The 10,983-nt window shown below is 50.8% G+C and overlaps 1 protein-coding gene across 2 annotated transcripts; it reads right to left on the bottom strand.

Moving 5' to 3' along the window:
- Positions 1 to 1,797: 1,797 nt before the first annotated feature.
- On the bottom strand, positions 1,798 to 8,276 carry Tmem200c (transmembrane protein 200C). Of its 2 annotated transcripts, XM_057758653.1 has the most exons (3): positions 7,994 to 8,276; positions 7,381 to 7,800; positions 1,798 to 4,596 (listed from the first exon to the last, which is right to left on the bottom strand). In XM_057758653.1, the coding sequence occupies exon 3, from the start codon at positions 4,500 to 4,502 to the stop codon at positions 2,607 to 2,609; it is 1,896 nt and encodes a 631-aa protein (XP_057614636.1). In that variant the 5' UTR covers positions 4,503 to 4,596; positions 7,381 to 7,800; positions 7,994 to 8,276; the 3' UTR covers positions 1,798 to 2,606. The 2 variants fall into 2 exon arrangements, with proteins under 2 accessions (XP_057614636.1, XP_057614635.1); XM_057758652.1 differs by lacking the exon at positions 7,994 to 8,276 and having other exon boundaries at positions 7,381 to 7,868.
- Positions 8,277 to 10,983: the final 2,707 nt, after the last annotated feature.

Raw genomic sequence — 10,983 nt, 5'->3', positions numbered from 1 at the left:
TTTAGCCCTCACTTGAATAATTAATCCTATGAGTCAAATGCTATTATTATTGCTATTTAACAGCCTCAGAAAGGCAGGCAGTGTTATATAAGCCCTGGAAGTCACACTCTGTGCTCTACTGATTTACACATTGGGTTTTTAAACCTAAAATTATTCTGTGAATAAAAAAAGAAGCCCACATGAAATAAGTCTGCTTAGCAGTTGATGCTGTTAGAAATAAAACTGATGAAACTTTTATAGCACTTCTATGCGCCAAGACTGTTACAAGCACTTTATACATAGATTAGATTATTTCATCAGCTGTTTATCCCTTTGACATAGGTCCCGTTTTTATTCCTACTGTTTAGAGAGGGAAATTGAGACAACAGAGACTGAAGTGTTTATTTATTCTGATCAATATCAATAAGCCACAAATACCAATACCTGCAGTCAGTTGTTTAGGTTGAATTTTCTGGTTTGCAAGGGAAAAGTTTAATTCTATCCATCCCTCTTTAGTTAGGCTATGGGAGAGTAACTTCACAGTTCCTTAAATATCATGTTGCATTTCCTGAGGACTGGAAACAGGGCCCTATTTAACATTTCAGTAACACACTCTCTAAAGGCGAAATGGAAACACAATGTTACCAGGGGCTTTTATTGCTTTTCTTTGTCCCTTATTCCTTAGAAACTCACTTTTGCTGTATAGAAAAGTTCAATAAATTAACCCAGAGATTCCAAGTGAGTCATTAGCTTAATGTGTACAGTCCGAGGGAAGACCGGTGCCACTTAAACTTTATTACAGAAAGTTATACCAGCGGAAGTTTATGGAATATATCACTCTCTGCTACGCTGTACAAATAGAAGATTGTATCCAGCATAAATCCAATACTCTGAGTTTAAGTTAAGCTTTTAGGGCTGAAGGGGATCACAGAGATTACATCATTCACCAGAGGCCCAGGGGGATTAAGAGATTTGCCTGTGGTTCTGCAGATGATGAATACCTACCCCAGATTGTAGCAGCCTGGGGTGATGTCTGATCTGCTGCTGCAGCGGGCGGAAGGTACCTCACAATGGTAATAATAAGACAGTAGCCCCTGTGTTAAATTAAGTCTGTCTTCTGGAACTCTGCTGCCCTCTGACCGCTGCTCTTCTGCCTACTCTGCAGTTGTTCCCCTTAGAGCTGGGTGGGTCTTTTAGCCCTTTCTTACAGAGCTGATGGTGGAGGCCTATTTCTCCAGCACTAGGAGCTTCCCAGCTAGCAAATGCCACGAGCTCCTTCCATCGTGAAACCACGCACCTACTGCAGCATGACTGGTCACTCGTGAGGAGCAACACAAGCTCGTGACAGACACTTTTCTTGAAAAGCAGTGTTTCTGTCTTCTGCAGTGGGTCTCAGGTCACCCTCAGAGGAAGCGTAAGGGAACTGTAAATTTTTGGTTTTCTGGTCTTGACAATTGACAATGTAAACTAATCCTGAAATACAATAACACTGCTGTGCCTTATGCGAGCCATAGATGCAAGACTACGAGCCTGCAACCGAGATCAAATAGAGAAACAGGAGTGGATGGGGAGGGGGTACTAAACCTGGCACCCCTGTAAATGAACCTGGAGGTTAACTACAAGTATTGTAGGAGAACAGTACTTACCCAAGGTTCCATTCTACTTAAAAGACAAACTCCCAAGGGCCACATACTTCTCTGTGTCTACAAGTCACACACTGGAAATGGATCAGTGCACTCACACCTCTGTCATTTTGGGGAGAAAGTGACTACAGTCTTAACAGACGAATACTTTGGATTTCCCAGAGACAGTGTTCACTGTTTAATGTGCTCTAGAGTCATGGGTTCCCAGGCAAAACGAGGCAAGGTTATGTTTAACTGTTTGGAAACTTTTTATTAAAAAAAAAAAAGACTTTAAATACTAATGTTACCTTCCATACAGGTGTATTAATACTCAGTAACACATGGTGGACTTGGTATTGTGAGTTTGGGGATTAACAGTCCAGTCTAGTTGCTGGCGCCCTCCACATACCCTGGTAGCAAAATGCAAACATCCTTTTGAAAAATAGAGTCCTTTGGACAGCTGTAGCCGGGAGTAGGGTAAGGCAAGGGAAACCTCTCCCCAAGTTCATGCTTTATGCTTTGAAGTCACCTGGAGAGATCAGTTCTAAGAGAACCGACTCTTCTAGGCTCTTCAAGAAGAGGGAAATGGACAAGCTTGTCATTTATTCACAAGCAGCTATGGACAAGGTCAGCAGCAGAGTAGAGGGGCGGGGGAAGTCGGGGGAAGGGACAAAGAAAAATTGGAGTAAAGTGCAGAGTTATTGTCAAAAATATATTATTTTGCGCCTAGGAAAATTAAAGAGATTTTATCTAATGAACTAAATTGTGACCTTATAATACATCTGGTTTTCATGGAACATACAATCACCATCGGACATAAAAAGACGACAGTTTTGTTTTTTTTTTTTAAATTGTTGTCTATACGAATCTTGTGAACGCAATTCAAGGATAACATTCTGCAGCTCTTTGGATATTGAATGGTTTCCTCGGACTTGTCCACAAGGAAATGGATTGGGGCTAATGTAGGGGTTCCAGTGGGACTCTCCTTTCCCTGCCCCCCTCTCCCTAGGTGGAAGAAGAGTTTTCCAGTTCCGGGTCCTCTACTCCTGGGGTGTGAGACCTGGAAATCAGAAAGAGTTTCTCCTTGTTTGTAAACTGCCTCGGCACAATTCGAGTCTGCTCCGCCCTACTTGTCTCTGGACTGGAACGCTCCGGGGAGCTAGGCTCGGCACCGGGATCCGTGGCATCCGCACAGTCTAGCCTTTTCCGGGCCACCACGTCCACGACCGACTCCACAGAGGTCTCAGCCTCCCTCAGGGGGGTGTAGCCCTTATTGCTGCAGGACTGCTCATCCGACTGAGATCCGTGGGAGTCCCGACGAACGAGGGGCGTGTCCTCGGGGCACAGAGGGAGCGAGGGCGTGGCGGTTGTATCCGGAGGGCTGGAGTCCAGGTCCCCTGTGTGCGGCGAGGGAGCGGGCTCTGGCGACGGTTGAGCCCGGTAGTCCAGGAGCCCGCTGGTGCTGCGGCGCCGCCAGGCCGCGTACCTGCCGGTCCTGGGCAGGCGGCCGCCCTGCCCCCTGGCGGTGCATGTTGTCGCCGAGCCCTCGGGCTCCTCTGGCTCACCGGATACCCAGCGCGCCCCGCCTTCGGCTCCCCGGAGGTCAGTCAGGCTCAGGTCCAGTTCTTCCCTCGGGAGATCCCGGGATCCGCGTTCCCCGGGCGGCCTGTGCCAGCTGCAGCTTGCTCTCTCCGAGTCCCCATCTCTGTCCCTGTCCCCGTGCAAAGGCATCAGTGCAAAGGCGCTCAGTGAGGAGCCCACGAGGGAACTGGTGGTGCTCTGGCGACCCCAACTCCCGGTAGGGCTGCAGGGCGCTGGACTACTGCTGCCACTGGCGGCCGCGGTGACAGTGGCAGTGGCCGCAGCTACCGCGGCAACTGTGGTCCGGCGACGGCCAGCCCCGCTAGAGCGCTCACGGTAGATACTGTACACCGCCTCGGCCAGGCTTGGGGGCTCCCGGGGACAGCGCGGAGATGAAACCAGGTCCGGCGGGGACCCTGCATCTCGAGTCACACCGCCGCCTCCGCCCAGCCCGGCGGGGTGGGGCCATGAGCCTCTAGTCAGCATTGCAGTGGCCCCGAAGGCATCTGCAGAGCCCGTACAGCTACCAGGTTTCAGCTCCAGACCCCGAGATTGCACGTAGCTGAGAAAGCCATTGAGCGGTGCTGCCCTAGGGGGCGCAGAGCCGGGGGCGGTGGTGGAGGAGGAAGCTGCGGCTGCAGCGGCTGCAGCTGCTGCCGCCGCCAGATCTTTGGCGCGGAGGCTGTGCACGTCGATGACAGTCGAGTAGAGGTCCCGCAGATTGATGATCTTGGTCTTCTTGTCCCTGTTCTCATGGAGCACTGCGTTGGCGCAAATGAAGAGGAAGATGCCGATACCCATGATGAGGGGCCCAAAGACCTTGAGCTTGTCTGAGTGCAAGTAGCCTGAGACGATTCGGAAGAAGAAGCCCACCGATGTGGAAGGGGAGGAAGAGGATGTGGCTGCAGATCTAGTAGGAGGCGAACTCCTGGGCCCGCCCACAGAACTAGAGTTGACACCCCCTGGGGTCCCAGAGTGGCTCTTGGTTGGGTTTTTGCTACCACTGCTGTTGTTGCCAGTGGTCCCAAAGCGATGGCTACCCTCCACAGGCGGTAGCTGCTTGGCGCCTCCTCTGTTGGCTGCGTTGGCCTTTGGCCAGTAACCCACCACGGCCATGGCTATACCCACCAACAGCACTAGAATCCCGCAAAGGGCAATAAGCCCTGAGATGGAGCACAGCTTTAATTTGCCTTTCACCACCACCACGTCGTTCTTACGCCTCTTCTTGGCTTTCCTCTTGCGCTTAGGAACCTGGCTGGGGGGCCGGAGGGGATCCTGCTTTCTGGCGGATATCCTCAGTAGGCCACCGGTGGCGATCATGGCGAACTGGTGGGTGGAGTTCAGGGCTAGCCCCTAGCGCTGGGGCTGAAGCTTGAGGGAGCCAACTGCCCTCTAGATGCTTGGCCACCTCCTCCTGCAGCAAAGCAGAGGAACACAGTCAGAGGGTGCAGGCTTGGCTGCAGCAACATCCTACGTGCTAGGGTTGCCCCTGATCCTGGATCCAACTCCAGGTGTATCTCCACCCCCACCTCAAGGCCAAGTGCTGGCTACGCAGACCAGAGATGGGTCTGTGTAACTGAAGAGAAAGGTGGTTTCAAACAGTTTGAAAAAGCTTTCACCACCACCACCCCGCCCCCCACATGCTGCCAGGGTGACCTCCTGGTACCGTTCATCTGAAAGCCTCCTGGCTGGCAGCCAGAGGAATTCCTACCATCCTTATAAACTCAGTGAATGTGGGGGCTCCAAGTAGTGTGTGAGGGCTTTCTTGGTCAGCCCCTCTGTGTTTTCACCCTGCCTCTCTCTGCAATGGAAAAGTTCCCCCAAAGCGGGGGCTTCCGGCCGCATCACGCCTCTGAGCCAGGAACTTGCCCCATGTGAGCCGAAAGTCACTAAACAGTTTTGAAAGTTAGTAGTGTATAAAAAGAAAGGAATCCATTTCCCAAGATGAGAGCGAAACACCACACACTGGCAGAATGGCTTACTTCAGATAAGTGACAGGGAGTATTGTCCAGAAAATCTCAGCACTACTTCTTCAATACCAACAACAAATCTTTCCATAAAGTTGCCTCTTGGCTACTCTGGTCCTAGGGCAATGGGTAAGCACAGCCCCTCCCAGTCCTCTTGTCGCCACCCTGCAACATCTGGAAAGCTTCTTGGTGTGGAATATTTCCATTTAGGTAACTGTTATGTAACCACGCTCTTCCTTCTGGCTTTTTGTCCTCCCCTGGAGGAACTTCCTCTAAAGGTCTCCTGTGCTAGATTTCATCAGGGAATCCGAGAGGTCCCCTGTAATCTCCGTAAGAAATAACCCTTCTCTTATGTGGGAAAATTTCAATATTAAAACAACAACAGAGAACTCGGCGACCACAGCGTCTGGCCCTTTTATTAATGTACCAAGAACCCCAGTGTTCAAATGAATAGTCAATTAGCTGGGTAAAGCAGTCTACATAGTGCTGATTTATAAGACGCATTTCCACACATAAAAGCTGTTTGCTTCCTCCTTTTCTCTGAAGGTCATTTTGAGGAAGAGGAGTGGTGGCAACGTGGCCTAGTTCTGGGAAGCTCTTGGGGTTGTTGGCTATTCAGTCTAAGCAGGTGCCAGAACTGATGCCTGCTGCTGGTTATCTGTCAGCTGTCAAGAGTCCCACTCTGCTGGGTCCTCAGAGTACATTCTCTCTTCCAGTGGTGGTATTCCCTCCTGTAATAGAGATGCTAAAATTAAGGGCATTATGTGGCTCTTAAAGATACAGAGGGCCACCACAGGCCTTTGAGTGTACAATTCCTTCAAGACAGTTCACACAGTAGAATAAGTTATACTTGGAAAATGGAAGTTACTGGGGTAGAATTTTGCTTCTAACTGGTGCTTAGGTGAATAACTCTGGCCCCTGATTCTTTCAGAATGTCAGCCTGGGTAGGATCTTTTCTCCACGTGGTAAGCAAATAGCAGTCAGGTTTTTTGCTTTTGGGTTTTTTTTTTTTTAATTGCTTGCAAACCGGCATCTCTTTGGAACTTGGTTGGAATTCAATAGAGAAATGTTAAATGTTTCCGGGGGTGGGGGTGGGGAGTCAATGGTGAAACTATATCTGCAAACCTTTAAAATTTGTTTTTTAAAAGGTCCTGGGCCAATAAACATAAATACTGAATAGACATGACAGGCTGTCCCTATGCTTGTATTGACTATATGGTTGCAACATAGATATTGCCTTTAACTGAACTGGAAGGCTCCAGCGTCTTGAATAATCTTGAGGTCTGGATTGACTTCAGGAGTCTTTAAGGTCCAGGCATTTTAGAAACAAAGCCAGCTCCAGCCTGCAGGGTGGCTCTCTGAAGAGAGACATTTTGTTGGACACAGATCAGGTGCCCCCCCTCCCCACCCCGTGCTGGATGTCTTGGAGGAGGAAAGGACCTTTCTGTTCTGCAAGCCAGCTCAAATCCCGCAGAATATAAAGAAAGTTGGAATAGATTTCAACAACGGTTTACAGACGATATTTAAAATTAGTTTTTAATAGCTGGTAATTAGTTCCCTGGTTTATTATGTTTTCAGCTCGCTTGACAACTGAACTCCTTTTCAGTGTCTCGCGATCTGGCACAGAATACTGACAAAGGTCAGGTGCCACGGAAAAGCCCCTTTGATGCTTTCCTTAGACCTAACGAAGAAAAACAAACTTAGCAGCGGATGTCGTTTGCCTTCTCAACTGGCTGCCTGGCGTGAGTCCTGCCTTGGTTAAGGAATGGAGGATGGGGAAATCAAATGAGGGATGTCTAAAAATACAACTGCTTCCAAGAGAGAGATTCAAGTTCTCTGCTCATGATGGATCGAGCCCGGCGTCAGAGACTCAGGGCCCCAGGTTGCGCTTCATACTGTGCCCCACACCCAACCTAGGTCCTCGACCCCCGGCCCCTGGCCCCAGGGCCGTGCTCTCTTGCCCTTGCTTTGGTCTAGTCACATGAGTGCAGCAGCTGCAAGTCCGCCTCTGGAGAGAGGACGGGCTGAAGCGACGTGAAGGCAATCCCCAACTCGCCTTTTCTAGGCAGCGCAACCCTGGTAGCACGCCCAGGAGAACACCTGGCTCGGAACATCCGCCAAGGGGCCTGGGCTGAGGAACAGGCGGGCTGGTGAAGGGCGCTCGGAGGCCGGGGATTGACAGGATTGCTCAAAATGGAGGCACTCTAAGCAAACAATAATCTCTCACTTACCCAGGGAGACCGGGGCAGCTCGGGAGACACAAAGAACCATGGAGAAACTTTTCAGCCCGAGCCGACGGCGGAGCGCAGGGACAGCGCCCCGGGGCCCCGGGCGCAAAGGCTGGACAGCTCGGCCGGGACGAACCTGCTCCAGGGGCTCGCCGTTCCCTCGGGTGCGGTGGCGGGAGCCATTTCCAAGAGTTTCCAAGAAGTGTCAGGTCCTCCGCAGCCCGCGCGCCGCCTGGAGCCCTTCTTCCCTCGGGCGCGCCTCCTCGGCTGCCACTGTCCCCTCCCGTCGCGCTCCCCGCTGGCCCTTGCGGCCGCGCGCTTGCCGGCCTTGCGCTTCTTTTGTGTGGCTGCGGCGCGCCGGGCTTCGCCGGGTGGAGTTGAGCCCGCGGCGGCTGCTCGGGGCGGCCGGACTGGCGGCTGTTGCTAAGAGACAGGAGCCATGACACAGGGAAATTGCGGCAGGATGGCAGTCGGTACCCGGTCCGGCTTGGCTCTCAGGGGGCGCACCCGCCCCCCGCCCCGCCCCCCAGCCCCTCAGCCCCTCCCCCGCCCTCCGCCCGTCCCTTCGGAAGCGACTTGTCCCCCTTCCCAGGAGGGGCGTCTGGGGAGCCGACACCTGCACCGCGCGCTTGAGCCAGGTCGGGGCGCGATCGCGCAAGGCAGGGTTCTGGACGCCTCTGGGCCGCCGTCTGCCTCAGCTGACAGCTCGTTCTGTTTCTCCCAACTACCTGTCTGAGCAGCAAACCCAAGAGGATCCAAAGAAAGGCCAGCCCCTCCCAGGGAGTCCCCTATCAGCATCCTGAAGCCAGAGAGTAGTCTCCAGTTCGCTGTTTCTTCTGGCCCCTCTCCTCTCTGTTCTGCCTTTTCTTTCACCCCCTTCAGCCCCACGCCATTGGTTCTTTTTTTCTTTTGTAGCTCCTACTCTACAGGGTACAGTAGGCTTGCTCCCCCCTCCCCGCTCCCTCCCTACACTTGGGAGTTTGTAAATGCCCCCAAGAACACCGTAAGTTGTTCTCTAGCGAACCCCGCCCGGGAGGGGCGGAGCGGGCCCCACAAAGCTGGGCGCATCACTGGACTCATGGAAACCTCTGTCAGATGCTATCACACTTCTGCAGAACTAGGCTGTGTAATCGGCCTTAAGGGACCTCGGTGACTTCCTGGGATGTGGGCAGCTGGGGTTCATTTGACATTAGGATAGGTTTAGAGATGCTCCCTTAGGTGGACCCTGCTGTTCCGACCCTAGGAGGTTACCCACGCCCTCAAATCGAAACTCATTCTCCAGGAATGAGAATCAGGGTTAGCATCAAAGAGGAGAGGTGGGGGTGGGGGGTAGGGAGGTTGTCCAAACTCCCTACGTCATTTGAAAGGAAAAGAAGAGCGTGTGCACGCGCGCGCGCGCACACACACACACACACACACACTCGGCTGCGCGCGGGGGGGGGGGGGGCGGGGGAGCCCCTATTTCCCGAAGGGGGAAGCACCTATTTCCCATCTTCCTTCTTTCAACTACATAGTAGAAATGACAGGGAAAAGAGTTTTCAAATGGAATTTCCCCACGGAGTGCCGAGAAAGTTAGAAAGGTTTCAATCAGTCATTAAAACGGGGTGGCCAGGATTCAGGCACAGAGGAACAGAAAAGCAGATAAAACCAAGACTGTCTAGAATGTGGCATCCAAGCAAGGATATTTGGGCGGTGACGGTAGTGGGTGCTGTTTACTGTTCAAGGGTGTAACAGGAGGACTCTTGAACCTACAGATCCAGCCTTTAGGTTGTTCTAAAAGTACGCAGTGTCTCGGGAATATGATTGCGCATAAAGAGCAATAAAGACACTGAATATAAATAGAGGGTTCATGATAAAAGTGACTAACAATCAGTGGAGCAGGGATGGAGGCGCTGGGGAGATCGGAGGGACAAAGGTGGTATGAGTCCTATGGGATGTTTCAAAGGTAACCTTTGCCATCTTTCTCCAGGCCTATGGATCTGGGCTGTGATTGGAGTTTCAACCCGATCTCCTTCCATGCATTTTTGCTCAGCACCAGAATATTAGAAAACAGGCATCAACAAAGGAAGCGCTTCCGACCCCACAGTGGAATGTCTCCTTTTACGGGAATCCCTGCAAAGGAAAAGTAACCCAACTCCTTCCAGGGGTTTGCTAAAACCTTTTGGCTCAGAATCCCTGCATTTCTTGAGCCCGATAATGATCTGGTGTTTTGGACAAAGATTGGGCCCCGCAGTCCCATTTCATCACAGAGCTGACTGCTAAGGGTCAAATGGCAACTTTCACCCTCTGTTCTGCAGGACTATAAACACACAGGAAAAAATAACGAAGAACTGCTTTAAGATTTTAGGCAGATCAAGCAGGTTAATAGTGCCACTCTCTGCATAAATTATAGTCACCAGGTGCACATTGAAAACTCATTTGATGGAGAAGAAAAATCTCCATCTTGACAAAGCAGGGGTTGTGGCTTCATGCTTCTTACATTGATGACTAATATCTTTGGTTCATGTTTAAAGTCTTCCTTCCAAACTGGGCTCCTTTGGTACTTAGAACTGCTCTCAGTAACACTCAGTCTTTTCCTTTGTTTTCAGCTCAGGATATCAAAGGAAATCAAAGATCCATCTGCTCACAGTGGAGGCTTTCATTATCTCTGGACTGCACCATCACCCAACCTTCCCAGGGCCTTTCCAGATGTGCCAAGGTATTTGTAAAGCAACAGCAAAGCTCTTGGCCCTTCTGGTTGCTGACCCCCATTTCCCTGGCCACTGCTTTCCGAGGTTCAAGACATACCCTCGTTCCTGCTAGACTGAGGGTCAAATGTCATCTAATTCCTTGATGTGTCAGGATACAAGTACTCAGCAAGATACTTTGAACATGTGATTATTGTGAGGGAAAAGATTAACTGGCTACCAACCGTTGCATTAAACTCTGGCTGGTAAGTTTTTCTTTTCTCTTAAAAAGGATCTGTATTTCTTGGAATGCCTTCTTGCAGCAGACTTCCTGTCCCACTGACTGTTAGAATCTGTTGTCCCATCTTCCACAATATTTCTGGAGCCTTAGGTAGAGCAGTTACATTGTAGATGTACCAGTTGGGGCCGGGACCACAGTATGTTCTCTGCAACCGTAGACAAAGAACTATAGCTAACGAAGAAATGCTGATGGAGAAGATTGTGTTTCCCAGTGAAGAGCTTCCCAGCTGGTTATCCAATACCAGTGGTCAGCCTCCAAACATATGCATGCAAGTGACATTATATAGAGTCTGAGCAGGTTATATTTATATTTTTAGGGGAAGAAAAAAAAACCACATGTATTAACAGTGAAAGAAAAAAGACCTGGATTGAGGGAGAGCAAGGAGGTGGAGGGAGGAAATGGAAGAGGGAAAATGTAGTTATATTGTAACTTCAAATACCCCTCATATAATGTAAGAAGTCACTCATCATACGGTCATTTCATCCACCTAGACCTGCTGTATATCCTGGCTTCTCTATGATGGGGCTGGTAAACCACACTCAGATCTCCTTTAATCTCAGGAGTCTGCGCACAGAAGATGGCCTGCTCAAGCTAGAAGGCTGGCAGATCCCACCTCTGCATGGCCCTTACTCCCTCAGA

Source organism: Chionomys nivalis, chromosome 26 (assembly GCF_950005125.1).
Source record: "Chionomys nivalis chromosome 26, mChiNiv1.1, whole genome shotgun sequence".
NCBI lineage: Eukaryota > Metazoa > Chordata > Mammalia > Rodentia > Cricetidae > Chionomys > Chionomys nivalis.
The sequence above is the reverse complement of the archived record's forward strand: the minus strand, read 5'-3'. Positions and strand labels throughout refer to the sequence as shown.

Excerpts from the sequence above, each read along its gene's own strand:
- Tmem200c (XM_057758653.1), bottom strand. The coding sequence starts at position 4,502 with ATGATCGCCACCGGTGGCCTACTGAGGATATCCGCCAGAAAGCAGGAT.